Source organism: Microdochium trichocladiopsis (genome assembly GCF_020744255.1).
Source record: "Microdochium trichocladiopsis strain MPI-CAGE-CH-0230 chromosome Unknown B0I36scaffold_5, whole genome shotgun sequence".
In the NCBI taxonomy this organism is placed as follows: Eukaryota; Fungi; Ascomycota; class Sordariomycetes; order Xylariales; family Microdochiaceae; genus Microdochium; species Microdochium trichocladiopsis.
In genome coordinates this window covers 301,844-318,315 of record NW_025763548.1, presented here as the reverse complement: position 1 = coordinate 318,315, position 16,472 = coordinate 301,844, and the positions used below count along the sequence as shown (strand labels likewise).

Genomic DNA, 16,472 nt, shown 5'->3' with positions numbered 1-16,472 from the left:
CTCTCGCAACTAGAAAAACGCAGAATACATCACGAGTTCCCACGATGGTGGGGGAACCAAAATCAGTCATTAGATAGCTTTCGACAGACCACAGTACAAAGACTTCTTCCCCTTCTACCCTGCCAACTTCCATGCCAACTGCCTTTGCCATCACCGACTCGGCTGTGGGTATGAGCTCCCAAGGTGGCGTGCGCCTACAGACGGGGTTTCAGCCAACTCGTTCATCCTGAGCGGCCTCTCGACAATCGCATTATAGCCATTCAGCTCACTAGTAGTCGCGCCTTGCTGATTAGGATAGGAGTAGTACTGCTGCTGTAGATGTTGTTGTTGGTCATGCGGGAGCTCGTAGTAATTGTTGCCTGGTTGGTGTGCTGACACCTCAGCGGCGGTTGACCATGCCTGGCCCATGTGGTGATAATACTGCTGCTGCTGCTCTTGATGCACCGCAAGCTCGGCGGTTGAGGCTTGATCAGCCTTCTCGCCAAGCTCGGCCTTCTGCTGCTGCTGTTGGTGACCGTCGTGCCCCAGCTCGTGAACGTGGTTGCTGTCCAGCTGTGCCGCCAGGCCGTCGCTCCTCATGTTGCCGCCGTTGTCAGGAGCTCCATTCACAGGAAAATCACTCCTCACGGCCGACGAAAACAGCAGCACGAGGGCAATGAAGTTGATATAGTAGAAGCCGATGTTTTGCGCAACATAGTGGGCGTCCATGCGTGAGATCCGACGCGGAAGCAGGTTCATCCGGATGCTCTCAGCGAGCGTCCAGATTGTTTGAACCCAGAACAATACTGCGGCGACGAGCGCGAGGGTGTGGTAATTCGAGGCCTTCTACGCGGAATGCGAGAGGTGAATGCGTCAGTAGGAGAGCCACATTGTCGCTGACTGCGCAGCCGGGAGATGGGACTAAGGGGAAAAGCTCACCCGTTGCCTCGCCACGTTACTTTTCCGCGCCAGAGCACACGCGCGTGAACTTAGCACCAGCGCTGTCGTCGCCCCGATGAACAGCAAGATGTCAACCACAGCTCCAAGTGTCGTAAACGGCAGGTTCACAGCCACGCCACTATCACGGTCGAACGGACCACCTGCGAGGCCAGCCTGGATCCCGCAGTACGTGGCAATGGCTAGGCAGATAAGCAGGGCACCCGCAGCAAGGTTGCCACGATGCCACCGGAGTCTCGTTTGCTTGCTTGTCCAGTTCGTGGGGATACTCGTCTCGACCAGCATGAGGAGAATCGCAGCGCCCGCGAACCTGCCGACCATGCCAGCGACGTAGTAGAACGTAGTCCACTGGCGGTTCGCGGCGAAGTAGTAGCTGTAGTAGGTAGGAGTGAAGTAATATGAGTCGAGGCCCGACATGATGGCCAGGGATCCTGCAGAGCTGTGAAGTTAACAAGATACCGTGTCAGCGGCCTAGTTGAGCAGCTGGTGCTGAAGAGAGATGGCAAGCCACGTACAAGGCCAAGCTGAGAAAAGCAACAATGATCCAAGCGAACCATCCGAGAGCTGGATCACGCTTGGAGCCCACCCACGCGCGTTTCACGATACTCTGCTGGGTCATGACGAGCGATGCAATGCCTATCATGCCCTCGAGGACACAGGCCACGAGGGCGATTGTGGAAAGCATTGTGCCGGGGTTCAGCGCTGCTGTGTTGCCGGGCTTGGTAAAGGCTGAGTCGGTGATCTCGTTTGATTCGCTGGCTGGAGACAGTGGGCAGTCTGCATAGAGAGTCGTGGATGCACAGTGAGTAGGAGAGACACCCGACGCACGTAAAATGGCAGCCGTGCCTGTCATATAGCATTACTTGCCTACTCCGGTAGGCTTGTCTGCCATTTCAGCTCCAATACATGTGGACGGATCAGGCGCTCTAGAACTCAGCCCAAGGCGTCCCTGCCGTGTCTGGCCTTTCAGCAAAGACAGTACTAGACTCTGGCATATTGCTAGTGCGCCAATGGGAGGAGCTTTAGCTGAACCACTAGCTTTCAGCTCCGAACTGCAGGAAAGCTTGACGGTCTTGGGGCGACAGTATTCGGCCAATGGAAGGCTGGCAGATGCTCTAGTCGAGCTTAGCGTCTTAGTGGGCGTCGATTAGCCCTGTCGCTGTCGTAGACATGAGGACGCGCCCTGTGAAGATCACAGTCAACCTAAGGCAGAGCTGTTCAGTTGTGGCGGTGACTGCTCTACCTCTTGCCTTTTCCTTCATGAACCGCGCGAGAATTGCCGCTACGCCTACATTCTGCATGGTTGCTAGCATTGACCATGGTATTCATGAACTAACACAGACGCTCTGCCCCCTGGCCCGATTGCCGCGCAATTGCCTTGGGTGCCGGCGTTCTCTCTTGACCTTCTCCTCGCGGCTTTCATACGTGGCGTGATTCTATATACAGTAGCAGCCGAACAAACTTCCCTGAACTGCTAAACCACTTTGTTAGCACTCTTCATCCACGAAAGCGTGCAGTGGCAATAGCGTCATGGTAGTTAAAAGCTCAGGCTAGCGGGAAGGACCACTCTGCCAGACATATACGCTATTGGAACTATTGGAAGCAACTACTGATGCTCTTTATCATCATTTCACAGGTATGGAGCATTGGCAGTATATGCAAAAAAAGCACTGTAGATTGAGATAGCTATACAAAGCACTTGCCAAGAAGTACTGATTTTGAAAAGAATAAACAGTCGCCACAAGGGCAAAGACTGCAAAGGGACAAGAAGTCTATATACATGAACGTAACGGGAGCCGAAATGATGAATCATCAGGGCTTTCGAGTTTCCTTTTCTCCGGGGAGGGGGTGAGTGCACCCTAGAGGGGGCGCAAGCTCAAGTTTGGTACAGGCGGGGCTTCACTCGGCAGGTGATTTAGAGGCACTGAGAGTACCATCTGTTGCCACGGCGGCAGGTGCTTCCAGCCTCGCAGCAGGTCGGGCCGCGGAACTCGAGGCCACCGCACTGAGCGTACTTGACGGCGCAGGTCTGAGCCGGGGCGGTGGTGGGAGCAGCGGCGGCGGTGGTGGTGCTGGTGGCCTTGATCAGGGTGGTAGCGGCAGTGGTGGTGGCAGGAGTGGCGGGGCTGGTGCCGGCAGCACCGTCCCAGACAGCAGGGCCGGGGAAGGTGAAGGTCTTGAAGCCGTTGTAGATGCTGAAGTTGGCATAGGGGTCGGTGCTCTTGTAGGCGCCGGGGAACTTGACCATGGGGCCAGGGGTTCCGTTGCCGCCACCAGTCACCTTGACCTGCACGCAGGACACGAAGTGCTCAGGCTGGTTCACGTGCGAGCGGTGAATGCCTGAAGCAGGAGGGTTAGGTACCGATCATCGCATGGCTGACAAGGAAACAAGCAGCGGTGAAGGGGGGACTTACCAATGTGCTCCACGCGGAGGAGGTACTCGCCGCTAGGGACGTTCTTGGGGATGGTTGCGGTCAGGGTGTTCTTGTCCCAGCTGCACCAGGCAGTGCTCTTGAAGTCACCGCCCTGGTTGCAGACACCAGTCTGGCCAATCTTGAACCAGTCGCCAGAGCCATCGTAGGCCTTGACATCGCCGGTGGGGGCCTTGGACATGTAGAACAAGGAAGGGCCTGAAGCTTGGTTAGCATACATATCAAGTCGCCGCCCCTTAGGTGCCGTCAGGGAAATGGGTGGGACTGACCAGGGTGCTGCATGGTGGCACCGACACCGAGCTTGACGGTGACGCTGTTGCCAGCCGCGACCTCGAGAACCTGGGTCTTTCCGGCGTTGGTGAAAGCGCCCTGGTTGCAGCGGGCATCGGGTCCATCAATGAAGGAGTTGTCGCGCAGATCGGCGGCAGGGTTGGACGAGAACTTGATGGGGTTGTACTTGGTAGGACGGGTGAAGTCGCGGATGTAGCGGAAGCTGGGACCAGCGGCGCCGTTGGTGACAACCGAGTCGAAGAAGTAGTGGGCCGATGCCATCTGGGCAAGGGCAGTGACGAACAAGGCGGAGACCTTCATGGTGACTGTTGTTGTTGGTGTTGGTGTTGAGTGAAAAAGGAGTCAAGGATTCTCGAGTGAATGTGTCAAGTCTGGCTTGACTGAAGAAACGAATGTAGAGAGTGACTAAGAAGAAGCAGGCGAACCAAAAGATGGACTGTGAGTAAGGAATGTTGGGGTGAGGAGCAAAGGAAATCCAGCTCAAAACTTGGGATCGTCCTGTCTCTATATAAGTTTAACGAAACGACCGGAGAAGCTGCAGTGCCTGCACCGTGCTATGCGCCAATCCCATGAACGTTTTGGGTTGATACGAGCCAACAGGGTGAACAGCATCCCTGCCTGTCGCTGTCGGCGCAGAAGAATCTAGTGCGTGCCAGGTGGGCACCGACCAGCTGTCTCGGTGCCATTTTGCAAATTGAAAGAAGTGGAGGGCCGCCTCGTGGAGCAGGCCACATTTGAGCCTCAGCCAAATGAACGTTGGACTTTAGCGCGGGAACAAGGGTCAGAAACAAGCCTTGGCGTTTTGACTTGATGACAGCCAGGACAGGTCTGACACATCCACACCCATGCCTGTCATTTATCCAGCCGTCCAGATTGGGCAATGCTGGATACAACCCTTCCATGCCCGAGTCAAACGTCAAAACACCCATACCACACACCGACCTGTCTCCTCTCTCTCCTGTCTTCTTCTTTCCCCTCCCCACGACCTATCATCAGTCATCCCTGTCATCCCTGGCCGTGGATCCCCCGCCTGCAGCAGGACTCCGGGTTTCCTGGCAGAAAGGGCGTGGCGGCGGATGCAACTCCGCGCTCGTCTGATCTTGGACCACCAGGGGGCTCGGCACCCTTTTCCTTCCTGCTGTACCAGGCTCCAGGTTACGTGCAGCTGGACAGTGCATCATGTTGTCATAGACAGGGGGATTGCAGCCTGCTTGGTGATGGCGAGTCTTCTCAAGCTCTCTTCCAGACCATTGGTGCTGTATGGCGGCCATGGCTACAGGAATGCCCCTCTGTCCTGTCTTCGGGAACTTCTGCCGGATCGCCAGTAGCGCTGATCCCATAGGTGGAAGAGGCCCACCACTTGGTGATTGTAGCGCGTTGATTGTATGTGGACTAGGGTATGCTTGTCACCTCCGAACCCTGCTCTGACGGCTGCGGGCCCTCGACTCAAGACCCATGCCCTTGGCAGCTTGGGAGACTTCGCCCCTCGTCACCTCTTGTTGTTTGCTTGACAGAGACCCACGACACTCGTATCGAGACAAGGCGTGCAGAGCCTCGGCAATTTAATCAAACAAGCTTCCTCCCCATGCGTTTCAGGTCGGTCGAGTCTGCGAGCCTCACTATCCATCACAATGGGTGAGTAATTACATGTCAACTGCAAAAGGAGTGAGCGATGATACATGACAATGACTGTGGCGTGGTCTGTCGGTGAAGACGGAATGGGTGCCGAGATAGATGACCTGGCTCTACACTGACTCGCACGACCGGGACGAAATTTATCGGTGGAACTGGATCTTTGGAACTTTTCGTCGTCCAAGTGTGATTTGGAAGCTCGAGATGGAACGGTCAAGAACTTTTGCAGACGTGGCATATCAGCGGTCAAGGGCGCCTGCCGGTGTACGAAAGCTGGCCTGTGTATGACGTGTGGTGTTCCATTTCAGGCACAACCTGGCATGAACCGTTGACTGAGTGATGTGAATTGGCAACAAGATATCTCAGCATATGCGCAGCAAAACCGTTGGTCCCAAGGACGAAGTGAAGCACTCAGGCTTGTGTAGAGGAAGGGTATAATAGAACAGATATTGTTTTCGTTAGAAAGGACAAAGCAGAAAGACTCTTTCCCCCTCCCCTCCTACTCAAGAAAAGGAAAAAGAAAAAAAGATAAGAATAAAGATAGAAATAAAAATGAAACCAAACCATAAAGAAAAACGGGAAAAAAAAAAGAAAAGAAAGAAAACGAAAACCAAAAACAAAGGGAGACTATCAACGGCACCAAGGTGCCCTCGTGTATCCTCCGGTTCCCGGTTGCGCTCAACGCAGAACACATTCGGCATCATGCTCAGATGACCATCCCAAGCCTCAATAGATCCAAGCAATGATTCACCTGTATAGATCTAGAATTCCTTCAATCTACATCCAGCGTAAGTGTGAGGAATATCGTCTGCTACGTGCCTGGCGACAACAGTTGTCGGGAGCAAGCTGTATTCTTATTCATCTCCCCTCTGGCTTTCCCTATTTCAAGCCCCATATCTGAGGGAAAAGGAGAACTGGACCTAGCCACCACCATGAAAATGTCACCTTTGCTCGACCGCGGGCAGCGCAATGTCAATGTCTCTCAGTGTACCTTGCCACCACGGCTTCCTGATCCCTCCGAAATCCGCCTTCCGCCACCGCCAACTCCTCCATTGGACCACTGCAAACGCAAGCCCGAGCCCGCCCGCAATGGCCAAGACCAGCGCCACTATCCTCAATGGCGTTATTGTTGACCCGGCCTCGCCGGACCACGACCCCGGATGTTTTGCAGGCTGCTTGGACGATGTTGGTGAGTGACCACCACTCCCAAAGGCTGACTGTAACACGACGCCCTCTTTCGCGAGGCAAGCGTAAAAATACTCTCCGGGAGCCTCAAGTGGGTTGAGCGCGCACCAGAGCGTGCAAGGGGGCTGGTAGTTGACTGGCACTGGAGCACAGCATTTGACGAGGCGCTCATCGGTTGGATCGTTGCCGGCAAAACCGATGTGGGGTACGTGTGGGATGGCGCTATAGTTTGGAGAGTGCCAGCCGCCCAGCATACAGGCGTCGACTATGGCTCTGCTGTGCGTGTTTGAATCCATGGTGTGTGCTTTGCTATGGCGAATCGATGGAGGAAGGGTATCGTTATCAGGGACTAGAGACTCCAGATCTCCCTCTGGTGGATCCGATACTCCCTGCGGCTGGGTCTCATAGAATGTCGGTCAACACTTGCGTCGTCGTAAGCCATGCAGGCAGGCCTGGCTGCGTAGGATCCACGAAGGCGGGCGGGCAGATGCGCTGAAGGGCCAAACGATCCTCTGTTGTTGTTCCTGCTGTTGTTGACCTCTGCTGATGCTGACGCCTCCAGGCACCGAGATATCCTGAGGAGAATACTTGGCTGGGGTGGCTTGGAGACGTTCCATTGGCCCGCATGTGTGCTCGGAGTTGGAGTGTGACGACAAACCCCTGGCCAGAAACACCAGGGAACTTTGCCATACGACAGGGGAACTTATGCAGACGCTCAACATGCATGACATAACGTTGAGAAAGGGGTGCATAACCTCGGTGGAGACGGTCTTTGAAGGACAATGGCATGACAACATCCGCGCGCTACATTGCAACATTTCAATACCGTTCAAACCCACAAGAGCAGCATCGTGTTGAGACTTGAAAGCTTCGCTGAACGCTCACGCCGGCCGAAACGGGCGCATTGGACCTGATGAGCTTGTCTCCGGAGATGGATTCAAGAAACCGCGATTTTTAATATTCAATTGTGTGCTGAGCCATGGGCCATTTTTGAAGCTATGCATGACTCAATGATCGCCAGGTATTCTCGTATCCGCCGCTCGTCCAATGCCGCTTGCGCGCAGATCCCACTTTTCACAATCTTATCAGATCATCTATCCGTGCTACCACCTCCAAGTACTGTGGTACCATCAACCCAGGCTCGCGTCATCACATTGCACGTTAGCCTGCAAGTGGTAAGCAATGTTGCAGATCGACACAGGAACCCTGTTCATGTAGCCTATTAAACTGCCACTGCCGGCTTCGTCGGACTTGCAGGACCCCGCTCTCATCGTTGCAATTTTCTTTCACGGTTCATGGCCGAACATTAATCCCCAAAGGTACGGGCACGGGCCGCTGCCTCCAGGTCTGGCGAACCCTAATGCAGTGACGGTACAAAAAGAGGCCTGTCTCTCTTCCCACTTCCTTTTGCAACTCTGCTGTGTCTGCAATTCCTTTGACCATAGGGATAACTGCCTCTTCCGCCACCGCCAGGATGCATCTAAGTACATTGGCCGCACTCTCACTGTCCCCGTTGTTCGGCTCAGTGCTGGCAGCAGCGCAAGAGCCACTGCGCAGCAGACAAGACGACACGGGTTCCCCTCCCATTGAAGCGAAATGGCCACACCAAACCTTCAAGTCCCGTCCAGACCTGCAGCCTCCCGTGTTGGACATTGCCAAGCACGGCCCCGTGGCTGAGGGATACCTCTTCTTCACTGTCGCGGGTGACGCGGCACACAACTACTCGACCTTCATCATGACTGACGAGGGCGAGCTGGTGTGGCAGTCGCCCCTAGCAATACACACCAACGCGCACGTGCAGACCCTCGTCGACACCAACGCCACCACCACCACCACCACCACCAATCCCAATGCCGGGGATGCTGGCGCCGGCCGAGGGCAGCAAGTCCTGTCCTTCTTCAACGGAATCACCTACAGCGAGCCTTGGGGTCTGGGTTACGGCCTGGTCCAGATCCTCGACTCGGCCTACGCGTCGGTAAAGAACGTCACGGTTGAGTCGGGCATCGAGGTGCTGCACTTCCAGGAGACCGACGACACGTGGCTGTCATTTCTCGACATGCACGAGTCCCGCATCACGAAGGCGGGCACGTCGATGCTCGTGACAGCGTACAATGTCACTCCTGCAGATCTGTCTCCCGTGAATGGCCCCGCGGACGGGTGGATCGCAGACTCGGTCTTCTACGAGAAGGACGTCGCGACCGGAGAGGTGCTGTTCGAGTGGTCTGCCCTCGCGCACCTGGAAGAGGTCCCTTTCGAGGGGGCTATTGACTACTACCCCCTCGAGGATCTCGGCCTTAACGGATCGTATCCCTGGGGGCCGTTCCACATCAACTCTGTCGACGAATTCCCTGATAACGATGGGGGCTATCTGGTCTCATCGAGGTTTTATTGCTCGTTGTTCAGAATCGCGCGGGATGGTAGCGTGGTCTGGAGGCTCGATGTAAGTCTGCTCCTCGAGAGGTCCGCCTTGAAGAATCTTTGCAAAGCTCCCAAGCACTATGGTTGGAATTTGAAAAGAAAAAAAGGTGAGAAGCCCGCTGACCGACCTTGACACCAAAACACAGGGCCAGAAAGGGCATGACTTCTCCCTCCTCAACGACCTACAGTTCGCGTACCAGCACGACGCGGTGATCCGCTCCACGAGGCCGTCCGCGGCGGACGCCACGAAGAACGTATACACCATCTCCATCTTTGACAATGCGTGGTCGAGCACGTCCTCGCCTGCAAACGGGCGGACCAACACGCGCGGACTGGTCTTCGAGGTTGACGAGGGTGCGATGACTGCCTCCTTGCTGCAGGCCTTTGAAGATCCGGAAGATCCGATGAAGTCTGTTTCGCAAGGAAATCTGCAGTTCACGGAAGGCAAGGGCGCGATCAGCGGGAGAGCTGGCAGAGCTGGCAGCGGAGAGCAGCATGCACTCCTGGGTTACGGATCTGTGCCCAAGATTAAGGAGTTTGATCACAGCGGGAAGCTGGTCATGACTGTGCAGTTTGGGGACCTGGGGAACGTGCAAAGCTATCGAGCTTACAAGATGCCGTGGGTAGGAAAGCCCACGGCCCGACCCGATGCGGTTGCCCTTCGCGAAGGACCAGAAGGCGTGGTCAAGGTGTACGTCAGCTGGAACGGCGCGACAGAAGTTGATGGGTGGCAGGTATTCGCTAGTGCACTTGAGGATGGAACTGGGATGGTCAAGGTGGCAGAGGCTGCCAAGACTGGGTTTGAAACGGCTATTGAGATCAAAGGCTGTGGCGAGGATGTCAAGTACGTCCGTGTACAGGCTGTGGGTGATGGACTAGAGGGCGACGAGTCGAAAGTGGTTAAGATTATCTAGCGACCGAACGTCAATATAATCAAAGTCCATCTCAGTCAATCTCGCCTGATTTTCTTATATACACTTCTACGTGCCTACGTCCAGTTGGCTGACTCTTGTTTGTACAAGGTGGCAAGCCCTGCTAAATCATGGCCTTGATGGTTAGTACTCCCGATCTGCTGACGTCGACATCTGCAGCCCCCTTTCTAACTGCCCAGATGACGTCCGGGTGGGCAACGTACAGCCAAGGCGGGTTCTCTGCCAGCCTCGTTAGACATTTTGCGTACGCTTTCGCCCTGTCCTCGGGGGTGATGGTCTTCCTCGCCTCAGCAACCAACCCTTGCGTCTCATCGTCATGGTAGCCGAGCCACCACGTGTTCTTTGACGAGCTCGACACCTTGTCGTCCAGAACGCGGAAAGTGCTGTTGGGCGTGGAGTCAAACAGAGCCAAGTCACCAATGTCCTTGCGCAGCCCTATCGACCGGGCGTATTCCGGCCGGTTCGTCTCGAGCTTCACCTCTACACCGGCGTCAAATCCTGCCCGCTCCAGCGCAGCCGCGACAAACGCCGAAATCTTCTGCGCGTGCTCGGGCATGTACACGGGTGTCCGCAGAGTCAGCTTCCTCTCCAGTGACGGATTGGCCGCAAACACGCCGTCCAGCAACTGCCGCGCCTTCTCTGGATTGTACTCGATTGGCGAGAGCCCGGATTCCGCGAAGCCGAGATGCCAGGGACTCACGATGGTGGACGAGGCCTTGGCGTGGCCCTGGAAGACCTGCTTGACCAGCTCCTCGTTGTCCACGGCCAGATTGGCAGCTAATCGCGCCTCTGGGTGCGAGAACACCCCTGAGGGGCAGTTGAGATAGTACATTGCCGACAGCGTGCTCGTGATTTGGCCCCAGACCAAACTCCCGCCGGCGTCATCCAGCCCATCAAGCTCGGCGAAGTCCTCAACGCGCTCGAGGTTGAGTGCCACCTCGACTGCGCCTTCACGGAGCAGCTGCAGGCGTTTCAGACCGTTGCCTTCGTGGATTGCAACGATGATCTCCGGCCCGTCGCCGTTGTGCTGAGGTGGTACCGACGAGGCTCGGCCGTCCCTGCGTCGCTGCATGGTCGCGCTGCCGATGTTGTCTACGCGCTCAAAGGCAGTGACCTCGTATGGGCCCGTGCCGAGAACGGGTTTCCCGTCGGCTGCCAGCCGGCTGGGCCAGAATTCGGCAAGGATGTCCAGGACATCTGCAAACGGCTCCGGGTTCTCGATGCGCACTGTCTGCGGGCTGGCGGCCGTGATCTTGGACTTGGCAAAATACCGCGCGTAGCTCCATCGCATGCCAAAGTAGTCCAGCGAGTCGAGCAGGCCTAGGATGTACTTGACAATCTGGTCCGCATCACAGACAAGGCCGTCGTGGAAATAAGCGTCGTCGCGGATCTGGAAGTCCCACACGCGCCCGCCATCGGAATGTGTCCAGGACGCAAGGAGGCCCGGCTTGACGAGACCACCCGGCTGCCACCGGACTAGGGGCTCAAACACAAGACTTTTCAATGCCGTGACGCTGTTGTCGTCGGTGACCTGCGTCGGCAGGCGGAAGTCGACATTCTCAAGGGCGATGCGGACCGTGGACATGGCTGGTGGCGTGGAGCTTGGGTGTGAGCGACGAAAGGGGGAATTGTCTTGCTATGGCGGAGCGTGGACGGTCGACAATCAGAGTTCGACAACGGCCGTGATGCTGGAGGGTGGTGATGATAATGCAAGCCTCGCCCAGGATCTTGGTGTCGTGGAGGTGTGGCCGCCCCCAAAAACGCCACCCGACGGAACGGAGCTGAATGCTCCATTTTGCGGGATCTGCGGATTCCCACGCCTGACGGAGCACGGCGTCGTCTTCGTGTATGCATAAAGGGGCATTGTACTGCATGGGCAGTCGACAGCGTGTCGCTTCTTTGTTGCTTCTCTCCGATAACGCTACGCCATCCCAGCGCTTCGGGAGCGGCCCTCCGACCCGATGCATTCGTCAAGGTGGACCGTTCTCACGACATGTGTACTACGGAGCGGATGGTGGCACCCGGGACAACACTAGCATCATCAGTTCAACCCACGGCTTGCTGCGGGGAAGATAGGCCGCCTTCTGGAGACGATAGGTTCATTCTGGGGATGATAGGCCCATGCTGGGGACGATAGGCCCCTTCTCGACCAAGCCTATACCAGTCTGTGCCTGTCCCAGCCAAGCAACTGTCTGCAGCGATAGAGCCCCAAGATGGCTCCGTCCCTGGCCCCTTCAGCAGGTGGTGCCGCCCTGCTGGCGTGGGGGCGATTGCGACATGCAGGCATGGGCTGTCACCTTCTGCACCATCCCAGCCACTAAAGCTTGAGGGTCCGGGAGAAATCGTTTACGTCCCAAAGCCAAAGTATATAGCGATTCAAACGGTCGGGGATCTGCAGCTCTGTTTCATGGGTACGCGCGACGGGCTTGTTTTCGTGCATCTCGCCTGGTCGTGCAGCTTCCCAGTTGGTGCAAAAACATCATCTCTAACACAAATCTGCCACCCTCCTCGAACTGCATCACAGTCATGGCTGAGCAAGTGAGCTCCGCACCCAAGACCACGGCAGATGCCGCGGTCGTCTCCAGCAAGGACTCTGCTCAACTCTCGTCCGAGCCATCTGTCGCGGAGGGTACCCACACAAAATCCCCCTTTGGCGCCGTATCCTCAGCCTGGTCTGGGACTCTGCAGATGGCGACCCCGAGTATCGCAGATATGTGCAAAGACTTGATCTCTTTGTCTTGTAAGTATCTCTTTGTTGAGGAATAGTGTAATAGTCTCGGGCCATGTTGCAAGCCGCCGCATCTTCTGCGCATCTCACGAACTAACAACTTTCAACGCACAAGCCCTACCATCTGCCTTGGATACTTCATCAAGTACCTGGATCAGTCCAACTACAGTAAGTTTGTCTGCAGTTCCCGTCTTGGACACACCAGAAAGTGAAATTCTTGTCTGACTCCTGGCAGGCAATGCATTTGTCAGTGGTATGCAGGAAGACCTCAGCCTGTATGGTAACGAGCGCAACTGGCTCAACACCTGGTTCGCCCTGGGCGTCATGGTGGGCACTGTCCCAGCCCAGATGTCCCAACTGAAATTCATCCGGCCCTCGCTCCTAATCCCGACGTGCGAGCTTATCTGGTCGTGCCTTACCATCGGCATGGGTTTCACAAAGAGCATCAATGCGGTCAGTTGGAGCCCTAGCATGTTTCTCGCGAACTCAAAGCGAAGAGTCTCAGTTCGTCGGCTCGATCTTGGTTCGCTGATACGACTTCTTACAGATGTATGCCCTCCGCTTCTTCATCGGTCTCTTCGAAGCTTGCGCATTCCCTGGCTACATCGCGATTCTGGGAAGTTGGTACGGGCCCAAGGAACTCACGAAGCGTGTCGCCATCCTGCTGCAGATCGAGTCTATCGCCAGCATGTTCAGCGGATACCTCCAGGCCGGGCTCTACACGAGCATGAATGGCCGGGCAGGAATCGCAGGCTGGCGATGGATGTTCATCATCAATGCTGTCATCTCGTTCCCGATTGCCATCTGGGGATATTTTGGGCTGCCGGACACGCCGCACAATACCAGAGCCTTCTACTGGAAGCCGGAGGTGAGTGTCCTTACCACTACGAAGGACGCACAAAAAGTAGATCACTAACTTGTTCTCTTTGTCACAGCATATCAAGTACGGAATTGAGCGCATCGAAAAGTTCGGCCTCATCGAACAGCCCAAGTTGACGAGGCAGGAGCTGAAGCGCATCTTTTTGGGTTGGCCGCTCTGGTGCTTTGTCCTTCCCTATGTGTAAGTTCTATCCATCATGCGCTGCATGCCCAAGGTTAATGGTCCAGCTGACACGAAAGCATAGCATGATCGCCGCTTGCCACAGCGCGTCGAGCTACTTCAACCTCTGGCTCAAGGCCGTGGGATACAGCGTCGTGCAAACCAACGTGCTCCCCACGGCCGGCAGTGCGCTCAACGTTGTGGTCACGCTGACTTGGGGTATTCTTGCCGATCACACTGGCCAGTACTTCTTGCTCATCTGCATCTGCATGGGCTGGTGCTTGCTCTCAAACATTCTGCTCGTCATTTGGAATGTCCCGAAATCGGCACTGCTGTTTTCGTACTACATCTCGTATGCGGGGAGTGCGGCGACGCCGGTATTGATTGTGAGTAGTTGCAATTCCCCCTCTCTCCCCGGCCAGAAATCTGTCCTGGAGGACGTTTGACACTGACATCTCTTTTGCAGTCCTGGGGCCATCGTCTCACCGCCGACGATCCCAACTTGCGCCAGCTCCTTGTCGCAGTTGCCAACGTCGTCTCATATGCCTGGGTTCTCTGGGTTCCTCGTAAGCATTCACGTCCTGGCACTCACGTCGTCAACCATGATACTCAACCCCAAGCTAAACATGCGGATTCTGCAGTGGTCCTCTTCCCAACCTACGATGCTCCTCGATACAAGTACGGATACCAGATCCTCATTCTTTTTGGTGGTCTGGCAATCATCGGGACCAGTTTGATGTGGTATATGCACAGGCGCAAGGCGTAAGTTCTGGCCTTTACGAAATGTCCACAACAGATTCAACTAACACGACGCGCACGAGCAGTCAAAAGCAAGCTGTGCAGACCGATGCCGAGGCAGAAGCTGAGGGCAAGGACAGCAAGGTGGTCTTGGATATGAAGCAGTGAGCGGACAGATCTCTACGAGGAGACCTGGGCGCTGGAGGCAGTTGCAGGGGACAGCATGAGTCAAGTCTCGGGGTCGGGGCGGCAGGATTGCCTGCTATGTCGGAATGATTGACGATAATGGCACAAGGCGGCTCAGATAGATATCAGTGGCCATGAGGATAGCGAACTCCGTAGACGCACACCTTAGTATGGAGAGCACCTTATCAACTCGAATCCGCTAGTGTTGGGATCATGTATCTTATCCACCGGAAGCAGCTGTACCGATGCGCACTCCCCACAGATGCAGCTCATCTGCCACGCTAAGATCTGGCCCGCATAATCTCGCGCCACAAGCGTCTTGGGACGGTAGTAACTCTGCCCGTCCCGCGCACGCGGACTAGGACTCTCGACCGGGGTCTTTTATATAGCTCTCCCACTCCTCCTACCTTAGCTAAGCCTAGATACACTGAGAGTACCCTAAGCCTCGAATTAGCTGTTAATCAGATACCGAGCGTACGCGCAAACTTACAGTCGTTCGAGTACGTGCACTTGTACGGCGAGACACACTGGCAAACGATTTAGCGACGTCCTCGTAAATGGACAGTTGAATTGACTTACAGTCGTCGGCCCAGTCCAGCCGATGCCGCCGCATTGGCCCCATTGGACCTGTCTAATGCAGGCGTTAGTCGCGCAGGGGAAGATCAGCACCCACGAGTAGGACTCACCCAGAGCCCGGAGGCGAGGTCGCCGTCGTGCCCGCGGTGGTGGTGGTGGTGCTGCTTGGACCTGCCGTCGTGGTAGTGCTCCCGCCCTGCGTTCCTGGTCAAAGTGGATTCACGAGCAGCGGGGCCAGGCAGGGCAAACTTACCACGATGCCGTACCACTTCATGTCGTCATCGCCAAAGATGGGCACGTTGTGGCCGTAGTTGGAGGCCCAGATGCCCTGGAGATTCGGCCCGTACACATACTTGGTGAAGCCGCTGCGCGGGGTGCTGGGCAAGACCTGCATGGGGCTGGAGTAGCCGAAGATGCCGGACCACTCCTTGATGGTCTCGTTGTAGTTGTTGGGCCGGAGGGTGGTGTCGGTGGCGCCGTGGTAGATTTGTATGCGCGGGTACTTGCCCGTGTAGCCCTTGTACATGTTGCGCACCTGCGTGGCCCAGTCCTGCGCCGACTTGCTGACCTTGCCCTGCGCGCAGTCGCTGTTCCAGCCGTTGACGGTGCCCGTGTAGAAGCAGCCTGCAGGCACGCCGCTGTAGACGATGACGGCGGCAAACATGTCGGGGTACGTGGCGGCCAGGACGTTCTGTGAGGTCAGCCATCTACATTCCCCCCGGGCCGGATCATCTGACTCACGGCCATCATGGCGCCGCTGGAGCCGCCCTGGACGAAGACGCGCGAGGCGTCGGCCTTGTACGTGGTGAGCGTGTAGCGGACCATGTTGGCGATCGAGTTGCTGTTGGCGCCGCCCTCGTGCGTGAGCGTGGCTGTCGAGGAGACGTCCCAGCAAGTGCCGCTGTACGGAGACTCGGGGTAAATGACGAGGAAACCGTACTGGTCGGCCAGCTTGGCGTAGGGCGTGCTCCCGTAGTAGGACTGGGCGGTGCCCTGGCAGTGGTGGACCGCGACGAGGATGGCCGGGTTGCTCTTCAGGCTGGTGGGCACATACAGGTACATCTTTGCGCCAGAGCTGTTGGCGCCAAAGTTGGTCACCTGGCTGTACGTGCCGGCGGATGCGAGAAGGGGGTGGCAGAGCACCGCGAGAAGCACGGAGATCCAGAGGGAGGCAAACATGATTGCGGTTTGACTTGGCTTGCACAGAGGAGTCGACTGGGAGCTGGGACTGCGTATGCCGCATTTAAAGCTTCTTGGGCACATTCTTCTCTTGTGTCGTGCCGCGGAGCTTGTGCCTCCGGGTACTGCACCACCCCCATTGGAGCGCATGGATGTAATTTATTTGATGGGATGTTTCTTCCACGACTCTCAGGAACAAC

General features: G+C 56.3%; 6 protein-coding genes across 6 annotated transcripts; 2 read left to right on the top strand and 4 right to left on the bottom strand.

Moving 5' to 3' along the window:
- Positions 1-2,851: 2,851 nt before the first annotated feature.
- Positions 2,852-3,959, bottom strand: B0I36DRAFT_348854 (glycosyl hydrolase family 61-domain-containing protein; the record flags this gene model as incomplete). The annotated part of the gene is made up of 3 exons (XM_046156732.1): positions 2,852-3,276; positions 3,351-3,572; positions 3,638-3,959. 3 exons carry the CDS (start codon positions 3,957-3,959, stop codon positions 2,852-2,854), a joined length of 969 nt encoding a protein of 322 aa, XP_046012329.1.
- Positions 3,960-6,061: 2,102 nt separating this feature from the next.
- B0I36DRAFT_322176 (uncharacterized protein) lies at positions 6,062-7,128 on the bottom strand. Its single transcript, XM_046153814.1, has one exon. The coding sequence runs from the start codon at positions 6,770-6,772 to the stop codon at positions 6,233-6,235; it is 540 nt and encodes a 179-aa protein (XP_046012328.1). The 5' UTR covers positions 6,773-7,128; the 3' UTR covers positions 6,062-6,232.
- Positions 7,129-7,788: 660 nt separating this feature from the next.
- Positions 7,789-9,817, top strand: B0I36DRAFT_430941 (ASST-domain-containing protein). The gene is made up of 2 exons (XM_046162564.1): positions 7,789-8,916; positions 9,041-9,817. The coding sequence occupies exons 1-2, from the start codon at positions 7,951-7,953 to the stop codon at positions 9,806-9,808; spliced, it is 1,734 nt and encodes a 577-aa protein (XP_046012327.1). The 5' UTR covers positions 7,789-7,950; the 3' UTR covers positions 9,809-9,817.
- A 112-nt stretch (positions 9,818-9,929) lies between these two features.
- On the bottom strand, positions 9,930-11,411 carry B0I36DRAFT_242551 (uncharacterized protein; the record flags this gene model as incomplete). The annotated part of the gene is made up of 1 exon (XM_046149918.1): positions 9,930-11,411. The coding sequence occupies one exon, from the start codon at positions 11,409-11,411 to the stop codon at positions 9,930-9,932; it is 1,482 nt and encodes a 493-aa protein (XP_046012326.1).
- Positions 11,412-12,039: 628 nt separating this feature from the next.
- Positions 12,040-14,359, top strand: B0I36DRAFT_408798 (pantothenate transporter liz1; the record flags this gene model as incomplete). Its single annotated transcript, XM_046161883.1, has 9 exons — positions 12,040-12,067; positions 12,455-12,566; positions 12,670-12,722; positions 12,790-13,007; positions 13,102-13,422; positions 13,490-13,614; positions 13,679-13,979; positions 14,060-14,159; positions 14,235-14,359. The coding sequence occupies 9 exons, from the start codon at positions 12,040-12,042 to the stop codon at positions 14,357-14,359; spliced, it is 1,383 nt and encodes a 460-aa protein (XP_046012325.1).
- A 255-nt stretch (positions 14,360-14,614) lies between these two features.
- B0I36DRAFT_322172 (PHB depolymerase family esterase) lies at positions 14,615-16,284 on the bottom strand. The gene is made up of 6 exons (XM_046153813.1): positions 15,835-16,284; positions 15,347-15,784; positions 15,204-15,289; positions 15,097-15,148; positions 15,008-15,044; positions 14,615-14,955 (listed from the first exon to the last, which is right to left on the bottom strand). Exons 1-6 carry the CDS (start codon positions 16,270-16,272, stop codon positions 14,936-14,938), a joined length of 1,071 nt encoding a protein of 356 aa, XP_046012324.1. The 5' UTR covers positions 16,273-16,284; the 3' UTR covers positions 14,615-14,935.
- Between the last annotated feature and the right edge of the window lie 188 nt (positions 16,285-16,472).

Coding starts and splice junctions, on each gene's coding strand:
- B0I36DRAFT_322176 (XM_046153814.1), bottom strand. CDS start 6,772: ATGGATTCAAACACGCACAGCAGAGCCATAGTCGACGCCTGTATGCTG.
- B0I36DRAFT_430941 (XM_046162564.1), top strand. CDS start 7,951: ATGCATCTAAGTACATTGGCCGCACTCTCACTGTCCCCGTTGTTCGGC. Junction 8,917..9,040: donor GCGTGGTCTGGAGGCTCGAT/GTAAGTCTGCTC, acceptor ACCAAAACACAG/GGCCAGAAAGGGCATGACTT.
- B0I36DRAFT_322172 (XM_046153813.1), bottom strand. CDS start 16,272: ATGTTTGCCTCCCTCTGGATCTCCGTGCTTCTCGCGGTGCTCTGCCAC. Junction 15,290..15,346: donor TGAAGTGGTACGGCATCGTG/GTAAGTTTGCCC, acceptor CCAGGAACGCAG/GGCGGGAGCACTACCACGAC. Junction 15,149..15,203: donor ACCTCGCCTCCGGGCTCTGG/GTGAGTCCTACT, acceptor CGCCTGCATTAG/ACAGGTCCAATGGGGCCAAT.